The following is a 24140-nucleotide window of genomic DNA, read 5'->3' on the forward strand; positions in this document are numbered from 1 at the left end:
TAGGGAATCAATCCAGAATTCCAGTGTTTTGCTGAAACCATATGTTTTTGTTTTTAAGCCGGTGGGGTCCACAGTGTAAGTTGGAACCCATTCTTGGGCAGTAATTTTGCCTGTTTAAGCATCAATTTTCTTAGAAACCAGAGCTACCGGTGCATTATGTGACAAGCCTGTTGAACTGCTCTACATAGTAGGATGGTAACTATAAGCACGTGGCAAGATCTCTAATTTCGCTTTGAATTCTAATGTTGCTTTGCAGTATGGAAAGCTAAAGTTAACCATTTGTAGCTGAATTTCATATTACGTTTATTAGTGCATGAAAGTTTAAAGTTGAAATGCTTACCAATGTATTAACAACTATAATCAATCAATTCCCATCCCATATCTTTGAAAGTATTAGCTTGTTTTATGTAGAATAATATAGTTTTTAGTGCAGCATAAATATTATAACTCATACTAATGGCATATTAGAAGGATATATAAAATTTTTACCCATATATTTTGCAGTCTCAAAAATGTGAATAAGATCTGATGTTGATGAAGAAGCAAGAAATCAATTTGTAAAATAAATGCTAAAGGATTTTAGGCAGGGATTATAATTAACATTTTTGTACTTGCAACCCCACCTAATGAAGTACATTGCATGTGGGAGGAAAAAAATATGTAATTTTTGAATGAACATGCTTCTTTGAAAACAGAAATTAAGCCTATAATGTAGACTTTGTTAAAGGTCATAGAAAATCCAGCTGTCGGGCTGGGCGTGGTGGCTCATGTCTATAATCCCAGCACTTTGGGAGGCCAAGGTGGGTGGATCACCTGAGGTCAGGAGCTCGAGACCAGTCTGGCCAACATGGTAAAAACCCTGTCTCTACTAAAAATACAAAAATTAGCTAGGTGTGGTGGCGGGCACCTGTAATCCAGCTACTTGGGAGGCTGAGGCAGGAGAATCGCTTGAACCTGGGTGGCGGAGGTTGTTGTGAGCCGAGATTGGGCCACTGCACTCTAGCTTGGAGGACAGAGTGAGACTCCATCTCAAAAAAAAAAAAAAAAGAAAAAAAGAAAATCCAGCTGTCTCATTTTCTTGCAGTAGTTTACGATCAAAATGGTACAAAGTTCAGTTTCTGTAACCAGTTATCTATCTAGCACCTAATGGTATGTGGCCAGGTAGAGTGAGCAGAAGGATGGAGGAGAACACACATCATTCTTTTGAGATGCTTATAATTCTACAGGTATCAATGGTAATGCAGTGAAGCATAAATCCTCATGAGACAAAGTCATTTCCTTAAAGTATTTAAACAAATGCTATTTGTGTCAAGACAATATTCAGAATTTACTGTTAAAGGACATGAAAAGATTTTTCTTTCTTTTTTCTTTTTTCTTTTTTTTTTTTTTTAAGATGGAGTCTCAGTCTGTCCCCTAAGCTGGAGTGCAGTGGCGTGATCTTGGCTCACTGTAACCTCTGCCTCCCAGGCTCAAGCAATTCACCTGCCTCAGTCTCCCGAGTAGCTGGGATTACAGGTGCCCGCAACCACACCCAGCTAGTTTTTGTATTTTTAGTAGAGACAGGGTTTCACCATGTTGGCCAAGCTGTTCTTCAACTCCTGACCTCAGGTGATCCACTTGCCTCAGCCTCCCAAGGTGCTGGGATTACAGGCATAAGCCACTGCGCCTGGCCAAGATTTCATTTTATTAAGAAAGACTGGCAGTGATAATGATTCTTTATCCCCTACATGACTCTTCAAAGTTTTATTTTAACTTTCTGTATCCTCAGCCACATTTCCTACCACTATTGAAGAAATAATTTGGTTACACTAAATTCTATTTGAGAATTCTAAGCATCTCACCTAAATAAAATTAATTTTAACTTATGAAAGAAATGACATTGTATCTCCTCTGATTCGTACAAACCTTCTCACTTTCTTTTTTCTTACTGTAAAAATTATCACTCTTGGTAAATGCTCAGTTTCTTTGGGCTCTAGAATTCCAACAAAGATTTGGAGCCACACTTAATCATATTTTAACTTTCTTGGCACTTATTTTCCCAATTTAGACATACATATCATTAAGAACACATAAAAGTTTGTGCTGGGAATTTCTCATTCCAGATGAGAGATTTTGAAATTAAAGTAATGAGTCAGTTCAGAGATTTGCACTTACAAGTTCAAAACCTGAGAAAGAGTCATTACAACAAAATCTGGAACTAACATTAAAAAAGAAAGTGTAGATCCTTTGCTTATCCAGTTTTTCATGTTTCTAACTTGTCACTCCTCCTATCATCCTTGGTGGTTTTTCACATTTTGCCAAAGCAATCTATATACAGCAGCATGATGTGTGTGTTAAGTAGAACTAGGCATTTTCCCTGGATTCTTACATTTTACTTAGATTTGTTATAGAAATAAAAATTAATAAGACATCTTAAGGCTATGAACCCTACTTCCCACCACATATCAACTTCATTATAATTTCTGTGTTGCCTTCTACTTTCATACAGGTTTTATTTATAAACTGCTTAGTCCCACTTGACATATTTCTCTTGCTGCTTCTTTGTGATCAATCTGGGTTATAGATTTCATAAAAGTAAATCAAGAGTTTTCCCCCAATGTATTGCATTATAGTAGAACTAACCCAATGACTGACAGTTGGCCTTTTGAGGGAACCAGATACTGATTTATGTTTCCAGGGAAATGTTTAATGCAGAACTCTGAATTCAAACTCAAAGCAGAATATATCTTGTGATTATTTTAAAATTTTTCCTGAAAAAATTAGAAAAAATATAATTGCTTTAGGTGTAAAGGTCCATATTTTCATGTACAGAACTTGAGCATTCTGATCTGGGTTTTTTTGTTTTTTGTTTTTTTTTTTTTCGAGACAGAGTTTTGCTCTTGTTGCCCAGGCTGGAGTACAATGGCGTGATCTTGGCTCACTGCAACCTCTGCCTCCTGGGTTCAAGCGATTCTCCTGCCTCAGCCTCCTGAGTAGACAGGATTACAGGCACCCACCACCATGCCTAGCTAATTTTTTTGTATTCTTAGTAGAGACAGAGTTTCACCATGTTGGCCAGGCTGGTCTCGAACTCCTGACCTCAGGTGATCCACCTGCCTCAGCCTCCCAAAATGCTGGAATTACAGGCGTGAGCCACTGGGCCTGGCCGATCTGGATCTGTTTTACATTTAGCACCATTATTTTTTCTTTTTTGCCATTTATTTCTTTTATGAGGCAATTTGATAATTTTAGACTTAATTAGCCTATGGTTAGATTACTAATTCTACCGTCCATCAACTTGTGAGCTTGATGTATGAGTTTCCTAAGGTTGCTATAATGAAGTACCACAAACTTGGTGGCTTAAAACAAGTGAAATTTACTTTCTCACATTTCTGGGGGCTAGACATCCAAAATAAAGGTGTCAGCAGGGCCATGCTCCCTCAGAAGGATCCAAGAATTTTTTCTTGTCTCTTCGCTTCTGGTAGTTGTCGGTAATGTTTGACTTTCCTTGCATTAACTCCAAAAGGCCAGTGGGGTACTATTGTTTAATATCCCCAAGGATGTTAATATAGATTTTAAGATAACCTGTATAGCACTCAGAAATCCCTTGGACCTTCTAAATGTATGGCATATTATAGAAATAAGGAAATAAAATCAGAGTTGCCATGTAGAATATAAAAGTTGAACTTCATGTCAGAGATCCATGCTAAAGTAAGGGAGTGGTGAATTTAAAAAGAATTTAAATAATATAAATAATTGTATGCCTCTCTACTCTGGAGAAAAAAATGATGCTTCACTTGCTTACACAAAAGACTGTATAGGAATGATGACATTGTTTCTTTTGTATCCCACAGAGTGTTGGGTACCTCAATGCTTAACTATTTCCTCATCAAGGATCCAGTCCCACCTTCTGTCTCTCTTGTTTTCCACCACTACTCCCCTCTTGAACAGATGATATTTTTTTCCTGGGTTATTGGGCAAATCAAGGTCTGGTTCAGTTTCACAGATTACCTCAACATAGTCTCACCTCAACAGTTGCTCCTTTGTTATCCTTGTAGCAGATCCTTCCTAAGGAACTTGCCCCTTTTTGTTTCTGAACCTTAAATTGCCAGTCACCCAAACTGAATTGTAAACATTGTACCCAATAGGTAATTTCTCAATCTTCACCTTTCTCTCTCACCCTCCCCCATTCTGGAGTCCCCTGTAACTTAACTTTTGGCTTTGGAATGATTTCTAAACCACGATGATCTTGTGATTTCAGAGCAGTCGGGGATTCTCCCAAATGTTTTGCATTACAGTGTAACTGAAGAGTAACCTACAGACAGCTTTTTGGAATAACTAGCTACCAAGTTGTACTTCAAGGAAAATGTTTAGTGCAGTATCCTGAATTTAGATTCAGACAGAGTTTTAAATAGTTTTATTTAAAAATTGGCAGGGGGAAACCCATAATTTGAATAATGGAGTCTCTTAAATTCAGTCTGAATTGGACTGCTTGCATTGGTCTGTCAGGTGATAACTAAATTTTCCTTTCAGTTGATTCGGTTGAAACAGAACCGTAAAATGGCTGTGATGTTACTTATCCAACATGAGAAGGAAATCAGCATTTTATTTACATTCTATCCCTGTTTCAATACACAAAAGCAACTCCAAAGTGAATGATTTGAGATTTAAAGTTTTCTTACCTCTTCCCAACCCTTTGGCTTTTAGATTTGCTTGGAACTGTAGAAGAAATCCTTCCAAGCCTCTCAGAAAATATCAGTGTTTGGGGGATGAAAGATTCTGTTCCACAAGGTGTAATTTCACTCAAAGAAAAACTGAGCACCTCATGTGATGAGCCCGTGCCACACAGCCACCATGTTGTCTCACTCCTCAAGTCTACTTGTCTTTACATTTTTACCTCTGGAACAACAGGTATGATCCAATTCTTTTGAAGGCTAAAATGAATGTGACAAATTTGCAAAGCAACAGTGTTGGGCAAATTTCTACCATGGGTAGTGACCAACCATCTGACAATGCATGCTTGCAAGAAGATGTAAGGATCTCAGAGGCTAGAACTTTCCAACTTGGATGGAAAGTTAATTATCTTAACTTTTACTTGAAAAGTCATCGTGTTCATTTGGCATTTGTCCCATTTGACAATATTTTCTTAAAGTTTGGTACTGCAAAGGTCACGGGAGTGTGCAAACACCTTGATTCAGTCTCGTTGCTCAGCGTATGATACTTGATACTTGATTTTTTGGGCAAGATCTTTGTTAGCTTCTCTGATCCTCAAATTTCTGATATCTAAAGTGAAGAAATTAGTTTAAATAGTTTCTACTGATTCTTTTGGATTTAAAAAGTGTTTTAATATACTTGAAAACAGTTCTCTATATTCCTGTGTAAATTATTAAATCCTAAGCATAATCCAGGTATACCTGCAATTTAAGCACCTGTTTCTGGCTCTCCTGATTTTGGTTAGGGTAATTGAATCATGTGACAAACAGGAACTCTTGAAGGCACTGCAGGTTTGAACTAAGATACAAAATAAAATCAAGTAAATAAACTTTATTTTAAGTAAACAACAGCAATAACAAGGAATAATAAAACTGCCTGAGAATTCAAAAGAAGGGCCTGTCACAGTGACTACTCACACCTATAATCACACACTTTGGAGGCCAAGGCAGCAGGATTACTTGAGGCCAAGTGTTTGAGACCAGCCTGGGCAACATAGTGAGACCCCATATCTACAAAAAAATAAAAAAAAATAGCCAGGTGTGGTGGCATGCACCTGTAGTACCTGCTACTCAGGAGGCTGAGGCAGGAGAATCATTCTATCCCAGAAGTTCAGGGTTACAGTGAGCTGATTACACCATTGCACTCCAGCCTGGGCAACAGAGTGAGACTCAGTCTTAAGAAAGAAAAGAAAGAGAATTCAAAAGAAGTGTTAAGCTTAATTGATTTCTAGGAAAAACTGAATGTTATTAATGGTAGCCTAAATAGGCTTTCATTATTAGTTTGAAGATGATTGGTGATTTGACTTAGACATATTAAGAGTACTCTGATACTTATTTCTTGTGCATAGGTTGTGAGCAACTATTGCATAGTAAAATTTTTCTTACATTTTAAAAATCTATGCAGTTCCTAACTGTAATCCCTTTTAGACTGGAGAATATAATTTTTTTTTACTATGATTAGAACTGTTTTGATAAATGAACTGAAAAGTGCTAATATGTATGTGGCTACTCTGTCCAGACGGAGGGAGCTTCTCTCTGAGATTCTTCAGGCTACCTAATCAGGTCTACTGAATAATAACAGGTCTAGAAGTTGGCAGATTGAATGGATACACAGTCCCTTAGGACAAAAGGAATGGAACTAGAGATGACAGCTACAAAATTTTAGAAAAGAAGGTGATGACTGAGTGTGGTGGCAGACACAGCAGACCCAAGGAGCTGAAACTTATGGTGAAGCCTTGAAGAAAAACTCATTTGCCCCCGCCAAACCCCAGAAAGGCTCGGAAATTGGGTACTAGGTACCTCAAAGAGTAGAAAATAAATGTGAAACTATAAACAGGAAACTATGGGAAGTTTGTTTAAGAAGGAACTATAGTCCTGGATTGCTTCTTCCACCCTGATAGAAGTCTTGAGGCGTATTCTCTGGAAAAGATGAACTTCTGAAAATACCAGGAAGAACAGAGGTTTAAAAAGTAGGGGATATAAGAGAAAGTCTCCCTCTCTATAAATATGTATATATGTATATAGATAGATAGATATACATATATATATATGTTCTCTTTAATATATATAACTTCTTTTAATGCTTGACTCTTTTAATCTTTAAGATTCTTGTCTGAGGAATCTGAATAGCCCACATGTAAAAATTGAAAGACACTGATCATGATGGATTCCCCCAACAGAATGTCCTGGACAGTGAAACCAACTAGTAAATAAGTGTTCTTCAGGCACAGAGATTCTAGTTAATATTTTGTTTGTTTATTTTGTGTTTTTATGTCTGCACTTTTAAATATAAACTGATAGTCAGTAGTCTCCAGGTATTTGAAAAAAATCCTCCTGAATATATTCTAGATTGGATTGAGACCAATACAAACCAAAGATAAAAACGATGTTGGAGAAAACTGACAAGATAGGAGAAATTTTCAAAAAATTATTATTGTTAATATTCTGAAAGGTGGAGACAAAAAAGTGTCAATAATATAAAAATAACATACTACAAAAAGAGGAATATTCAGAGAACACAAGTGTTGGAAAATCTCTCAAAAAGTAAAGCAAAATAGGTAAGAGAAGGAAAATAGGATAGACAAGATTAGGAAATTAGTGATTCTGTCCAGGAGGGCTGATCTTCAAAAAATCAAGAGTTCTAAAGATGAAAGGATGAACACACAAATAAATGTAACAGAAAAAAGCAATGGGCAAAAAGAACAGAAATAAGGAATGAGAAGAAGAGGGTGTGAAAATTATTTTTTTTTCAAATTCAAAAATATCTAGAACTATAAGACCTGAGTTGTTAGACTGAAAAGGCCTACAAATTTCCCAGTGAAATGGATAGATAAGACTGGTCCCAGTACAAGTCATCATGATATTACAGACTACTGAAAACTAATAGAAGATTCCAAAAATGAAAAAAGTAGAAATACCATGTTGCATCCAAAGGATAAGAAATCAGAAAGACTGATAATTGCTCAATATATATACTGGAAGTAAGAAGATTATAGAGCAATGCCTTCAAAGTCCTGCATAAAAATGACTTCTTACCTAGAATTCTTTACAAGCAGCCATTCAAGTGTATAGGTGGAAAAAAAAAGACATTTTCAGACACATAAGGACTGACAAAAACTTACCTCCCAAATGCTCTTTATCAGATAGCTGCTGAAACCAAATGTGTGCTACCACTCTAATTAATTTCTAGAATCTTAGATCTATCCAGAAAGGCTAACTATAAAATTACATAGCGTTTCAGATACAGTCCTACTTAGCAGCCTGTCAAAGGAGCATTGCTAAAGTCAGAATGGCCTCTTTTACAAAGCAGGTAGACTACTTTGATACGTTTTGTGTCAATTGCTAGTGTGGTTGTTATCAGCATCATCTTCTTTCTATTACTTCCTTTCTAGTTATATGAATATGTATGCATATGTATATGTATGTGTGTGTGTATATGTATTTCCTGTTCTTTTCTTTTCTTCCAGGTCTACCAAAAGCAGCTGTGATTAGTCAGCTGCAGGTTTTAAGGGGTTCTGCTGTCCTGTGGGCTTTTGGTTGTACTGCTCATGACATTGTTTATATAACCCTTCCTCTGTATCATAGTTCAGCAGCTATCCTGGGAATTTCTGGATGTGTTGAGTTGGGTAAGGCTTTATTTTCTTTTCGATAAGTTTTCAAAATGCCTAATAATTAGAACAAGTGTTTATTAACATTTGAAGTTCTATTGGTAGAATTTAGAGTGATTACATGCATATTATTTTATTATAACACAATATTTATTTTAAAAAACTACACAATTTTATGGCATATTCAGTGTTTTCCTGAGGTGAAAAGAACAGTTTTCTGAGGTTTTGGCCATGTGGTTGGAGCTGGCTATTGGCTGGGCTTCTCTCTCCTTGTGGTCACTCACTCTCAAACGAACTACTCCCAGATTCCTCAAATGTGGTAGAAATGTTCCTAGGGAGTGAGTGTGGAAGCTGCATAAATCTTAAGGCCTAGTCTTGAAAGTCACATAGGTTATTTCACCTTCATTCCATTGATCAAAGCAAGTCATGGGCCAGCCTAGATTCAAGATTCCAGGGCTGGAGAAATAGAAGCCACCTCTTGAAGGGAGAAGGAGCAAATTTACATTGCAAAAGTAAGAACCCTGAAGAAATTGCTGAGGCCATCTTTGCAAACAATCTGCCATAGACACTCAATAAATTAGTTGGTAGAGCTTGTGACTCAGTAGATTCCATTCATAAACATGCAAGATTATGTGTCAGTTTGTAGACCTCACATAATATGCAAACAGTGGAGATCATTTGCTACTTGTATTTGTCTAAAATGCTATAATTTTTAGAATTGAATATTTAGAATATGATCAATATCCACCATAAATAAAGATGAGATATTAAAAGACATTAAAATCTTCGGTGGACATACATTGTTGTCAAAATTAGATTCTGCAGTCATTTAAGAACTTTTTTGTTAGTACTATCTTGCTAATTCAACGTTACTAACAGTTGACCTCAAGATATGTTGAGGTGGCCGGGCGCAGTGGCTCATGCCTATAATCCCAGCACTTTGGGAGGCTGAGGTGGGTGGATCACGAGGTCAGGATATTGAGACCATCCTGGCTCACACGGTGAAACCCTGTCTCTACTAAAAATACAAAAAATTAGCCAGGCATGGTGGCAGGCACCTGTAGTCCCAGCTACTCGGGAGGCCGAGGCTGGAGAATAGTATGAACCCCAGAGGCAGAGCTTGCAGTGAGCCGAGTTCGCACCACTGCACTCCAGCCTGGACGACAGAGCGAGACTCTATCTCAAAAAAAAAAAAGAAAATGTTGAGGCTGTTTTAAGGTTTTAAAAATGAATAATATGTATATATTCAAGTTCAAAAGTAAGTGAATATTCTTGGCTTCTATGAAGAAGGATGACTCTTATCAATAGCCATGCTCTAATACTTTAACCCTTACTTATTTTGACTGTTGCTTTTCTCCTGTGTATCACAAAAAGCATATTTTCAGTCAAAACATAGAATTACAATATTTTTAACAGAGTTTTTGGATGGTAAAAATCAGTGTTTCCAAATGAGTTTGATATAAATTATTGACGATGAGTTATTAAAGTTTTAAAATGAGCATACATGTTCTAGGCAGAGAAACATCATTTATGTTTTATGTTCATTCTGCCCTTGAATTTTTTTCCCTCGTGCCTGTTTTTGTCTTTTCTTATAGGTGCCACTTGTGTGTTAAAGAAGAAATTTTCAGCAAGCCAGTTTTGGAGTGATTGCAAGAAGTATGATGTGACTGTGTTTCAGTATATTGGAGAACTTTGTCGCTACCTTTGCAAACAATCTAAGGTAGGCGTAATCATTATCAGAAAAAAAAATTTGTCAGAAAGAATAAGTATTGAGATAGAAAAGGTTATTTTTATTTCTTTGTTTATACTCTACCTTTGTTACTGGCAGGTCTTTGTTCTTAGAGCTCCCAAGATAGTGGCAGGTGCTACCTAGATGGTGGCGGGCGGCTCCCGAGATGGTGGCAAGCCTTTTGTTCTCTGATCTGGGGTTCTTGGCCTCACAGATTCCAAGGAATGGAACCCTGGATCATGCGGTGAGTGTTATAGCTCTATTAGAAGCCATGGTTCATGGAAGAGAACCGTGGAACCCAGCGACTAGTGTTCAGCTGGATTAGGACAAACCCGGGCACTTAGCCGCTCAGGAAAAATGGCGAGCCTCAAGCCCGATGGGGAGTGGCAGTGGGCATCTTGGTGGATCAGAAGCAGAGAAGACACCCTGCTGGATCCAGAGGGGTGGAAGTCAGCAGTGGGGCTGCGACGGCAGAGATCAGCAGTGGTGGACGGCGAGCGAAAGCTCAGCTTGAGCTGGAATAAACACAGACCAGAAGAGCATGCAGTTGCAAGACAATAGGGTAAAAACAGAGCTCCCATACAACGGGAGGCGACCCAAAGCAGGTTGCCACTGCTGGCTCCAATGCCTGGGTTTATATCCCGATCTTTGTCCCTCCCCCTGTGCTCTCAGGTGATAGATGATTGACTATTTCTTTACCTCCTGCTTTTAGCCTAATTGGTATTTTAGTGAGCTCTCTGCTACCTGATTGGCCGGGTGTGAGCTGAGTTACAAGCCCCGTATTTAAAGGTAGGTGCGGTCACCTTCCCCAGCTAGGCTTAGGAATTCTTAGTCGGCCTAGGAAATCCAGCTAGTCCTGTCTCTCACCTTCTTTCAGAACATAATTTAGCTGACTTACAAAGATGCATGCAATACCCCAAGATAAAATAAGACAAATGAAAGAAAATATACAGAGAGCTATCCAAGAATGTACTAATGTGCTTTGTACTGTAGCAGGATAGGACAGACCTAAAGACTTTGTGTTTAGACTCAAAATTTGTATAAACATAACACGCATCAGATTATGAAATTAGATTCATGCTATGTTTACAGAAAGCAATTATTCTAAGGTTAAAATAATCTTTTAAAATGCTGTTCTTTAAAAAAATAACTACTGACCATTGACACTGATTATAATTTATTTTCCATTTTTTCTTTTGAATAAGTGATTATATTAGGATATCTTTTTGTTTTACTTTAGATTTAAAAAAAAAACCCACATTGCTTTGATTTACACTTGTCTCCTTACCTGACGAAGTCATTTCTACATTCTTTTGATCAACTGCCACTATCTGAAAAACAGATAAGCAGAGACAGTTGCAATAGCCTGAAGTTTATCTTTATTGGTTCATTTGTTTTTTTGCCCTCAGAAGTTATTTTCTTTTTCCTGGTTTCATTTATCTCTCCAAATGCTTCTTCTTTAACTTTATGATTTTCTAAACATTCTTGAGACTATAAAGAAGTGACTTTCTTAAATCAAATTTATTTAATTCTTTATATTATTTTATTATTATAAATTATTTATCTTTAATTATCTGATTATTTTAATCATCAGATCCACATCAGCCCCTTCAAGAATGACAATAGAGTAGGATATTGCCCTACGTGGGGTGGGGCAACAGAACCTTGGCTTTTGAGACCCACCTTTCCTAGACTAGAGGATCTCTCACTTATCACCTCTGCCATCATCACATCTGCTTAAGGCATGAATGGTGTGCTGGGATATCTTCTCTTCTCTTTGGCTAAAATCTGGACATGTAGTTTTTCAATTAATTACCCAGAGCACAGCTGACATTAGGCTGGAGGCATTTAAATAAGACTTTTTCATTTTGAGCTTGGAGTTTACCAAGGAGAAACCTCCAGTCGAGCTTCTGACCCACCTCCATGTGGCAGAAGCCATCCTTACTCATTTTTTGTCTGGAGTGCTTCAAATAACTACAGATTCCACAGATTCCTGGCCAAGACAAAGAGTTCCAGATAAATGTTTTACATTTTTTTAATTTTTTTTTCTTCAAGGAGACCTTGCCTCAGGTAAGGGATGTAGTCTTAACCTAAAGAACCCCAATAATACACTTAGAATGCCACAACCACACATATTTTCTCTTCTAGTTTTCATTGTACTTTTTGGTAATGTGATATCTGGACTAGGTTAATTTAGGGAATTAATGCCCTCCAGTAAGATTAAGGTCACCTTCAGTTGAGATTTCATGACTTTAGTACAGAACACAGTAGGTGCTACCTAGTGAAGCTCATCTGCTTTCTAAACCATGTGCTCCACCATTCCTGTTTCCTCTCATCCTTTAATAGTGACATCAGTTTGGGTAATGTCATTGCTCAGTAAATATTTATTGAATGGTTGAATACATGAATTTACTTATTTCTAAAACTTACCAACTTAAATAATGCTGCATTTAGTATCTTCATGCAATTGAGCTAATGTAGGTTTTCAGAAGTGAATGTCAATAGCCAAAGTATATGGATACTTTTGCAATTTACAGAAAATATTTCTAAATTGCTGTTCAACATGGTTGAAGTGATTTAGAATCTCATGCACATTGTAGGAGTATGCCTGTTGCACAGTGTCTGTCAGTACTGAGTGTTATTAAAAATAGTGGTTTTCCAGTTGTGTTTCTTGGAAAACTAGAAGCTCTCTTAAGGTCCCTCAAAAGTCCTTGAAACATGGTGAGTAAGAGTAAAAGCAGGCCAATTTCCAAGGCCCACCCTTTCAAATATCATGAATTAAACCCAATTTCCTGAGCTCCTCAATAATACTTTGTTTGAACAAAGGATGCCTCAGTGGTTTTTAATTAGAAAAAGTAAATTAGATTATTTACTTTTGTTTATAATTTTGTAGACTAGAAACAAACATATATTAATGTGCTCTGTTAAGATTACTGGCAAGGCGGGACAGTTTTCCAGCTGTATTTCTCTTTAAAAATGTCTCTTTTGTGTCTTGTACTCATTTATTTGTCTGGTACATAATGTTTTACCTTATCCATTTGACCTCCCACTTCATATAATAAAGGTATTAATAGTTTTTCATATTGATTACAAATCTTTTCTCTGTGTTTTTCTTTAAATTTTTTAAAGAAATGAAATATTACTTTTAACTCTCTGAATCTGTATTGCACTAATTTGGAGGAAATATTATAGCTTCAGAGAATTTGAGAGAACTGAGAATTTAAAACAGAATAACTGATTGCTTTTTAATTAATTTAATTTTTGGGGGTGGGCATGGTGGTTCACACCTGTAATCCCAGCATTTTGGGAGGCCGAGGTGGGCAGATCACTTGAGGTCAGGAGTTTGAGGTCAGTCTGGTCAATATGGGGAAACCATCTCTACTAAAAATACAAAATTATTTTTTTGTAAAATACAAAGATACAACATGGGGAAACGATCTCTACTAAAAATACAAAAATTAGCCAGGCATGGTGGTGAGCACCTGTAATCCCAGCTACTCGGGAGGCTGAGGCGGGAGCATTGCTTAACCCCGTGAGGTCGAGGCTGTGTGAGCCGAGATTGTGCCACTGCACTCCAGCCTGGGTGACAGAGTAAGACTCTGTCTCAAAAAAAAAAATTAATTTAATTTTTAATTTTAATTTTTAACTAAATCTCTTCAAAGAAAAAATGATGTTTATGAAATAATCTGCAAATGCTTACCTGAATACAAACTGAGGAGGAAAGAAGGAAATAAATACAGCTTTACTCAAAGGAAAACTTAATAATGTTTTTTTAAGCAGAGAAGCTTTGTACTACCTAATCCCCTTTGTTGAAATCACACAAAATGAGTACAAGCTGTTCTTGGCATTAAAAATTAGGGAAAGGAGAAAGTCATTCTGTTATGACATCTTTTCGTTTCAAGGAGATCTTACATTTTTGCTGTCCAATATTCCTTTCAATGACATTGCCTTGAAATGAAGGGGCAGTTTCTGCTGCCCAGCCAGCACATCAGTGGATTCAGGTAGAGCCAGAGAATGAACACGTGACATGGTCCTGGTCCTTACCTTCAAAGAATTAAAATTGAATGTCTCATAAGCCATGGTTTGAAGCCCCACAGACAGTTATTTAAAAGAAAGCAAAACCATGTGTTTTTAAAATAGATTCAGATTTGTTGACAATCTCAGGGTAAGTAGCATATTCCAAAGGAAATTTACCTGCAGGCAGAAGTCAGAGTGTGAGTTGAATGTTTATGTGTAGTTGCACAAAGACTCCCTAGGGTTGGCTTTCTCTGGCCAGAAGCATTTATCCATTCCCATCTCTCAAACATGCACCCCATTCCCCACTGCTTCTCTTTTTCAAAACTCCAGTTACAAAAGTTCTTTTGGCATAAACATTAGATGTACTTCTTTAAAACTGCTGGCAGCAGCATTATCTTCAGAAAAAGAGACTGACTCCTGTTAGTCATGGTGAGATGAAGTTATACTTCTCTTCTCCTGAGACTAGGAAAACAGCTCTCCCTCACTTTTAATCTTCCAAGTTTTCTACATCACTAAAGCACCATCATACAATCTGATTGGGTCTAGTTCTATATTTTCTTAATACTAATGTTGTCTTTAATATTGATTGGTGAGGAATGTGTTGGAACTCTAGACATCAGTGATCCTCTAAGGGAGTCTTGCTGCAGAGTTTGTCTTATATAAACAATTCTACCTAACACAGTCAACAGCCATATCTAGGGATATATCTAGGGATAGACCATATATGTAACATATTCATTTACTCATTCATTCTTTCATTCAAGTAATATTGTAGGATTAGATATACAGGGACACACAGGACAAATCAGACCGCTTCTCTCTTAGAATTTATACTCTCTTTGATGAGGGGGAGAGAAAATAAACCCAGCAAACACAGAGGAAAAGTAATTACAGACAATGACAAGGGTTATGAAGAAACAAAACAGGGTGTGGTGATGGAGAATGATGGGCTGTGGGAGTAGGACATTGCTAATTAGATTTAGTGGTCAGGGACAGCTTCACAGAAATAGTAATCCATGAGCTGAGGAACTGATATGACAAGTGGGATCCAGGCACAGAAAAGCTGGGAGGTTGCAGTCATGACAGAAGAAACTGAAAAGGAAGAGGCCCACAGAAAACACCACCTGAATGTTTGAAGGGAAGGAGGGTATGCTGGGCCATCCATTGACTAGATCTTGTAGGGCTTGAAACTTTGTAATCTTGGAGGAGAAACTTGGATTTTATTCCCATCAGAGTAGTTGAAAAAAGCTGAAGGAAAAACTGGAACAAATTATACCACTTTGGGATCTATTTGGACGGAAAGCTAACAAGACTTGTTAGATCAAGGATAGGAAGTGAAGGAATGGGTAGAATCAAGGATAAGTCCCAGGTTTTTGGTTCAAACATCTAGGCAAATTATGAACTATTTGCTGAGCTGAAGAAAACTGAGATTCAAGGAATTAAAATTAATTTTTTTGGATCTGTTAAGTTTGATATATTAGGCATCCAGATGAATAAGCTAAATAGGCAATTGGATGTAGGAATCTGAAGCTCGAATAGTACAAAAGAGAGGACCTAATTAACAAAGCAAGGACCTATAGTGTGATGCATGTATGATGCTTATTTTTCAAGCTACTATTTGTAGTTTGACATTTAGGCTATATAATTTGTCTATATATGTCAATGTAGAACACCCACATTTTGATATTCTCAAGGCATAGTCTATACTTATTAGTAATGCATTTTCTAAAAATTATATCCCTTTTCCTTATTTTGTTTTCTTAAAAGCTAAGAAATTCCCTGGGAGCCAGAAAACATCCTTATGATTCTGAATACTTTTGGTAAAGAATATTGAAATTTGACAAAATGTCTTACACTTGACTCCCATTATTAAAAGAGAGGTATTTTAAACTATCAGTGTATTCAATAAATATTTTTATTCATCTTTAAACTATAAAAATTGTGTTAAATTTTTCATTAGTAATGCTTAGACAATCCTGCAGTGAGCCCCTAAGAGTTTACAGGGTTTTTTTTTATTATTTTATTTTGTTTTTCTGAGGCTGACAAGATGAAAATTTTGGAACACAAGAAGCGATTTATGGCAGTGTGAGAGTGTTTAAGAGTTCAGTTAGAAAGGAAACCTGCTTTCTTTTCCCCAAAAGAATCTATCATTCAAGAGTTTTCTTTGTCATATCTAGATATGATATGGAAATGAAGAAGATTCAGTAGTGCCAGAGAATAAAATTCCAATAGGAGAGATCAAATGATGCTAATTTGATCTTGGTATCTTGAACTTGTTTGTTTGTTCATTTGTTTTGCCAGTTACTTTTTGAATGGGACCAAAGACAGTCATAAGCTAAAATCTTGGCTTTACCTTGTACCTGGTTAAGTGCATTCTATTTATTCTTTTTTCTCTATTGAAAATGGGCATATTAAAAATATTTGCTCTTTCATCACATTTTCATTTTCTTAGTTTCTACATAACTTCAAGTGTTTTATCATGTTTTCTCCTTTTCATGTCCTGTAAAAGATGTAATCTATCAAAGCACTAAGTTTTGGAAAACTTTTCCCACCACATTTTAGTAACTTTTTAAAAATAGCATTTTAAGATTAATGTAAACTTTAATTGTTATCAAGATGTTCTGACATAGTTTCATTACAATTCTCTGTAGCCTTCAAAACAATTGATTTTGCCTGTAAGATCTAGTTACTTAAAGATATTTATTTTTTTATTATTTCTATTCCTCAAATATTTGAAGCATATATGGTTGAGAAAGTAATCTCTCTTTTAAAACCCAGTCTTCCTTAAATAAGTCAAAGATATGTTTACATTGTCATAATAGATATAAAAGCATTTAGAAAAGTTGGTAAGGTGCCAGAAACTCTTTCCAGCTTAGAAACTGTAAATGTAGAAATACAAGGGGCTAACATAAATAGCTGTTAGAAGCCTGAATGCTAGTGGAATTACACGGGAATTTGTGAATATTTTGGAGTGTTTTAGAACTATGTGTATATATTAAAGGCTTTTTATAAGTGCTAATTTTAATAGTTAATGATTCACATTTCATAGGTAGCAGTGCATGTAAAATATACACGTCTTTTTCTATCTGTCCTTTATGCCATTATGCTAATTCCATTGAGGATACATATATCCCATCTTTGTAAAATTTCCAAAGAAATTTAGCTTTATGTAGGAAACCATCTGATAGTGCATTGGCTATGGAATCTAATGACATAGGCTTAGTTTTAAGCTCCTGTTGTTTGACTTTCAGTTACTCACTTCTCTTCTTTAAGCCATAATTCTTCTGTTTATATAAAATAAGTAACAATACCTACTTTTTCTAATTGGCCCTTGATTCTCATAATCCAGTTATGAGTTATATGTGAAAAACTGTAAACAAGGAAGCCAAATACAAATGGAAGGATTTTAAACAAAACGTAGGTTGAGTGCAGTGGCTCATGCCTATAATCCCAGCACTTTGGGAAACCAAGGCACGAGGATTGCTTGAAGCCAGAAATTTGAGACCAATTTAGGCTACATAGTGAGAGTCCCATCTCTACAAAAAAAAAAAAAATTAGCCGGGGTGGTGATGTATGGCAGTAGTAGTCCATGCTTTGGTGGGGGCTGAGGTGGCAGGATCATTTGCACCTAGGAGTTTGAAGCTGCAGTGAGCTATGATTTCATCACTGCCCACCAGCAGCTTGGGTGACAGAGCAAGACCTTGTCTCAAAAAAAAAAAAAAGTAATGTTTTACGTGAATGTATTTATAAAATTAGAGTAATTTTGTAGAATGTATTTATAAAATTAGAGTAATTTTGTAGGTATTGAAAACTAATTGATCTTTGACTAATAAAAATTACATAATACTGATTGTAAAATTCCATATAAATAGATCATGATCATTTTAAAATAAAACTTTAATAATAAAATATTAACAATTTTATAGTGGCTTGTCACAAAAAGACTAAAACTAAAAAACCAGAAACCCTAAAAATATTATGCATATCTCCTCTTGGATTATGTATTCTTATTGTAGATGTGGTGTGTTAGTAAGATTTTCCCACATTTGATATTAATTTAACATTTAAAAACTTATGTCCAGGATTATTTCTTTGAGTATTCATTTGCTATTTTTCACATTGCCTATTCCCTAAATTTTCTATTCCTGAACTTCCTTGCTATGGACACATAAAGTGAAGGTCAGAAATGGTTAATCTTTGCTCTGCAGTGAGGGCTTATCAGGAAATACAAGAATATTCAGCAAATGATAAACTATTAGAATTCTCCATGATCACATCATTTTTATTACCAGCGGGGGTAAAATACGATGAATTAAGATCAAGGATTTAATTACAACTTTTCTATTAATTTACCACGTGACATAGGGCAATTCATTGAATTAATTTATTTGCCCCTTGGAGTTGGGGAGCCTGAAATTTAAGCCTAACCAACAACCATGTCTTATGAGCTTTGTGATCTTGGGGTAGTTCTTGTTCTTTCATCTATATAATGAATGTAATAACAATTACATCCAGAGGTGATAGGATGATTAATGAGTTAACTCAAGTAGAAAAAGGTTGACTACAACAGGGGGTGCTCTCTGGAAGAAGCCTCACAAGATTTTTTTATTATCATAGTGAATATGCCAAAACTGAAGATGTAGTCTTCAGCCTTCCAGGACCAGAACTCAATTTATCAGTACATGTCTTTAGGCTGGACTCATATAAACCAGGCTCAAGAATGCCAGTTTATGGCTTCAAAGTCTCTTCATTGCTGGACCTTCCCTGATCTTCTTGACTAAATGTTGGCATGTCCCAGACTCACTTTCAAACCTTTACTCTTTACACTCTATTGTCACTCCATGGATAGGCTCCTGGTTGCAAATACCGTCTACAACTTAACTCTCAAATTGGTATATTCAATCCTGTCTTCTCCCTTGATTTCTAGTTTTTTATATCTAGATTCCTACCTGACATGTCCACTTAGAAATCTGACATCTTACCTCAAAAATAGCCAAAGTCCAACTTTTTACACCCCAACTAGTTTATTCCTTGTTTACTCCAGCCTATCTGCCTCCTTGCCTTTCCTTCAGTACACCAGGACTTTCCTCCCTTGGACTGTTCCTCCCCTGGATATTGTATAGCTCACTCCCTAACCCATCAGATACCTCCTCAGAGTGGGCTTCTCTGACCTCAAGCTCCACTAATGTCTGTTTTGGTCACGCTACCAACTTGATGGGCTCCCTACCCAAAGTTTGGGTAGACTGATGTTATACATGCATCAAGAGAATACAAAAAGGTTAACTACTGACAGACCCTTCTGAGGAGAGAAGCAAAGAGTTCCAAGCATGTCCAAAAATGGCTGGAGAGCAGGGGAAAAGACTGGTTCAACTTTTATTTGATAAAGGAGCATCACTAGGGTGAAAGTTGCTGGGCATTTAGGCCTGTATATGTTGATCTGAACATACAGCTGGTGCCCAAAGAAAGAGCACTGGGCATTCTCATCAGCTTGCTGAAGAGGAAAGGATAGTGATGCAGTGTGAAAGCTGTGAGCAGTCACGCATGAAGAATGGAGATGGACACTGGATTATGAGGTCTGTCTTCTTTGTGAAAGTGTCTTCTTTCACTGCTTTATTTTTCTTCCTAGAGCTTATAATTCCATTACATGTTTTATATATAATCTTTCTTTATTCTCTCTTAATCTTCTTCCCTCTACTATTACATAAGTTCCATTATGTATTATTATATCCTTCGTGCCTAGAATGGTGCCTGACACATAGTAGATCCTCAACAAAATTTGTTCATATTTAAACAAAAGAGAGTAGCAAATAGAGCAAGTCCAGTTGCTGGGATACTTGTGTGCTCGTGACCAATATAATCTTTCCCTAGTCTCAGACCTGCAAGGAAAGCTAAATTCTACAGAACGTTGGTGTTTCTGGAGGGGACAAAGTCCAACAAGGGAATTTGGATAAATCAAAGTTTCTATCATTGCAGGCAGGAAGTTGGGACGCTGATGCATTCTGGTCACTGCAGAAATGACCTTGCTAATGGGCCCCTGCATTTTTCGGAACTTTTCATTAATGAGCGCTGGTAGTTGTAGTTCAGGTGACAATTTTTCTGAGTTTCTAGGAAAAATCAACCTCCCTTCACATCTATACATCCTTTTCTTAGGTGAGCTAACACAGTTATTCAAGTTAGAGCCAAGTCTTGCAGACTGTTGGAGCTGGTCTTTCTCTACAAGGTGCCTTTGAATGTTCTGGGTCTGAGGCATTTGCTTTCCCTCCACTGTTCTCCCACATGCTGCAGGATAGAAAGCAGCTATTCAGAGTAAGTAGTCTGTAAGTAGCCGTTCCTATCCCTGTACTATTATGTCTGGAAAATGAGGAGTTTGAAGTAAGCCCACTTTGTGCTGTAACACTTGAAATCACTGAAGTCTTTTCAAACTATCTTTTGTGCCTTAAAATCTTTGTTAAACTGATGGCTGTCATCTCTGAAACAATGGCCCACCCAAACTCAGGCTTGAGTTAAAGGCAACATTGAAAAGATTTTCAGGGGCAGCTGGAACTTGCGCTGTCTTGACCTTGTAGGCCACTCATTTTAAATACTACCAAGTCCTTTCTTAAAAGAAGTCCATACTCTCTCCCCGCACCGCTCCTTTCCTGCTTCAGTAAAAGAAAGTCTGTTTTTCTGCCCCAGTTTATGCCTGTTTTTCTGCCCCAGTTCTCTGACATCCTGTTCGTATTTAGTGTTACTTCTTACTGGCTCTGCAATAGCCATTTGACTTGGTGTCTATATTGTTTCAGTGTGTAATATTGGAGTGTCTGTGAAGAAGGCAAACTGTTGGAATGCATTGTCTTTCTTGTTATTACATAAGGTGTGTTGGTGTGACACATGTATATGTATAATTGTGAGTAGGTTTTAGGAAAAAGAAGTCTTATAATCCCTAACATATGTTTATATTTTAGGTGATCTTTTAGGAGTTAGATCATGCTTTTATGCATTAAATGGTTAGTTATCTAAGGCTGAAGGCAGAAATGATTTGCTTCTTTGTTTTCATGATGAATTTGTTTCTTTTGTGTCTCTCCACCTATCAACAAACATTCTTTTGTTTCATGAAAAATTAAGATTGATATAAAATTACATGTATTTAAACAGAGCTTGAGAGGTTCACTTTTCTTAGGCATATAAAGAGGTTATTCAGCCTGAGTATGTTAGAGATTCTCTGAGTAGGAATAACCACATGTTTTAGAAGAAAGAGGCTTTGTTTTTAGAAGGGCATTGTTAGAGGCCTGAGTATTTCGGGAAATGAATAAATAAATTCTTGACCTTGTAGGAGGTACCTACAGTTCAATTAACTGTGCAGCAGCTCAGCAGACACTGCTGGCAAAACATCTCTCAAAGAACCTTTTGAAGAAACCAGAGTTTTGGTTCAAGTCAATGTGACTACTTTATTGGTATCATCACGTCAATTTGATGAATGGTCCTGAAAGCTAGAGGGAAATATCTATTGAAATCCAAGACCTTGGGATGTCTGTATTAAAAACTCTGGGCCACTAGGCAAGTTCTCTTTTAAATTTTAAAAGGAATTTTAAGTAGTTGATGATGAAATGAGCATTTTCTACATGTTTGAATGTGTCTTACTCAATGTGTGTATGCAAACATATAAGCATCTGACAAATAAAACTGAAATATTCCAGTACTTTTTCAGCTTCATTGAGTAAAGAACAAAACCACTGAATTAGAAACTCATGTTTTGATGACTTCCTATTATTGAAACCATGGGAACAGGATGGGTAAATAGAGCATGGGCTTTTGAGGCTTTTTAAAGCTGGTTTCCTCCCCACTCCTTCCATCGTTCCCTCTCTTGTTCCTTCCCTCTCTCGTTCCCTCGTTCCCTCGTTCCCTCGTTCCCTCCCACCCTCACTCACTCCCTCCCTTCCTTCCTTGGTTCCTTCGTTCCTTCCTTCCATAAATGTGTTGTGAACACTTCTTATGCACCAGGTCCTATTGCAGGCCATGCTCTAGGTAATGGGGTACAGCAGAGGACAGAGCAGACAACAATCCCTGCCTTTATGGAGCTTACATTTTAATGAGTTCAAATTATGTCTGTATCTTATGTGACCTTGGATCTGAACTTCATTTCTCCATATGCAAAATGCGAATAATTCTTCTTATTTTATAGGGTTATTGTGGTGATTAACATGAGACAATACAATACTTTGATATGAGGGCTCAAGCATGTTCTCTCTTTGTTTCGCCTGATCTGGCAGCCCACATGGGTTTTGCTGCTGTCCTGCATTCTCTGTATTTGTCCTCTTTCTTGCTGTTTCTGTACTTTGGTTTTTGAGTGTATCTGTGGGTCTTAGTGCCTTTATTTCTATGTGCACCCGAGTCTTCTTATTTGTGTGCTTTGGCATGTGTGTCTCTCTCACTATGTCTTTCTTTGTATATGACTCTGTATGTCTAGTTTGTGTCTTTCTTTTTTGATCTGTGTGTGTGTGTGTGTGTGTGCATGCGTGCGAGAGAGCAAGAGAGAATCTGTGTGCATACGTCTCTGTCTCTGCATTTTTCTCTCTTACAGTGTGGGTTTCTGTCTCTGTGAATTTGTCTAAGTGTTAAAATCAAAGTTCTGTGAAAAGGAATTTGAAAGAAAGCAACTTTATTCCGGTGAACTGTTTGCAAACTGGAAGATACAGCCTTTGTTGTGAAACTTAGGTACATTCCAGAGAACAAAGGGAAGATTGAGTTTTTATAGCAACAGTTCCTGCTCAGGTTTCCAATCAGGTCCATTTATGCAAATGAAAGACTCAAACTTGCTGAGTTTTGATTGGTTGATGTAGCTGAGTTCTGATTGATAATTCAAGCCACAGCTTATTGGTTGGTTCAGGAAAAATAAAAAAGAAGAGTTAGCTATGAAAGCCTTAACAGTAGGCCAGTGCAGTAGCTCATGCTGATAATCCCAGCACTTTGGGAGTTTAGGGTGGGAGGATCACTTGAGCCCAGTTCAAGACCAGCCTGGGCAATATAGTGAGGCCCTGTCTCTACAAAAGTAAAAAATTAGGTAGGTGTGGTGACACATGTCTGTAGTCCCAGTTACTTGGGAGGCTGAGGCAGGAGGATTGCTTGAGCCCAGGGGTTCAAGACCAGCCTATGCAACATAGTGAGACCTCATCTCTACAAAAGTAAAAAATTAGCTAGGTGTGGTGGTGCATGCCTATAGTTTCAGCTACTTGGGAAGGTGAGGTGGGAGGATTGCTTGAGCATGAGAGGTTGAGGCTGCAGTGAGCTGAGATTGCCCCACTGTACTCCAGCCTGGGTGACACAGTGAGACCCTGTCTCAAAAAAAAAAAGAACCTCAGACTCAAAGTTAAGCAGATGTGTGTGAGCTTTCTGAGAACTCAGAGAACATGTCTGACCTCTAGTCAAAAAACAGCTCATTGGCTCTATTTTATGTTTAGGCCCAATTAGCCACTCAGGATTTATTTTGAGGAATTGTCTCATTCAGGTTCATATTTGGATCAGTACATGAATGTGTGTGAGTGTCTCTCTATGTTCCTTTCACAGTGTGAGTCCCTCTGTCTCTGTGTGTCATACTGTGTTTAGGTTTCTATAATGTCGATTTGACTCTCTGTCTTTTTTCTGTTTTGTTCATTCATATTCTCGCTCTTGCCTGCCCTTTCTCCCCTTGCTCCCTAGCTCTGACTCTGTCTGGCTCTGTCTCTCACCTTTTTCTCTTGCTCTGTGAATCTCTTTTGCTTTCTTTCTCTCTAAGTCTCTCTCTCTCTCTCTCACTTTCACTCTCTTTCCTGCTTTTCGTCAGTCTTTCACGCTCTCTCTCTCTGTCACTTCATATCTTTCACTTGTGTGTGTGTGTAGGTAGGTTTTTGTGTATTCATTTATTTAATTGTGCTCATTATATTTATGCATGCCCTCTCATTCATATCCCAATGTAGCTTAGATATTCAGTGATATTTAGGTAGCAATCTCATATCTCAAGAATAATAAAAAGGAATAGAGATTTATTCTAAAGAAGCCATAAGGGGATTTATGGACTGAGAAGAGGAGTTTTAAAAATTACAGATGGATATTACCAAGATTTGGTTGTATTTTAGGTGA

General features: G+C 37.2%; 1 protein-coding gene across 2 annotated transcripts in view; it reads left to right on the top strand.

The window, feature by feature from the left end:
• SLC27A6 (solute carrier family 27 member 6) overlaps nucleotides 1-24140 on the top strand; it is a 122051-nt gene that overhangs the window by 15093 nt on the left and 82818 nt on the right. For both annotated transcript variants that reach the window (XM_063665203.1, XM_054488320.2), the window contains exons 2-4: nucleotides 4687-4890; nucleotides 8159-8317; nucleotides 9895-10019. In XM_063665203.1, coding sequence (XP_063521273.1) covers nucleotides 4687-4890; nucleotides 8159-8317; nucleotides 9895-10019 — 488 coding nt within the window. The remainder of the gene's footprint in view (nucleotides 1-4686; nucleotides 4891-8158; nucleotides 8318-9894; nucleotides 10020-24140) is intronic.

The sequence above is a fragment of the Pongo pygmaeus genome, chromosome 4 (assembly GCF_028885625.2).
Source record: "Pongo pygmaeus isolate AG05252 chromosome 4, NHGRI_mPonPyg2-v2.0_pri, whole genome shotgun sequence".
NCBI lineage: Eukaryota > Metazoa > Chordata > Mammalia > Primates > Hominidae > Pongo > Pongo pygmaeus.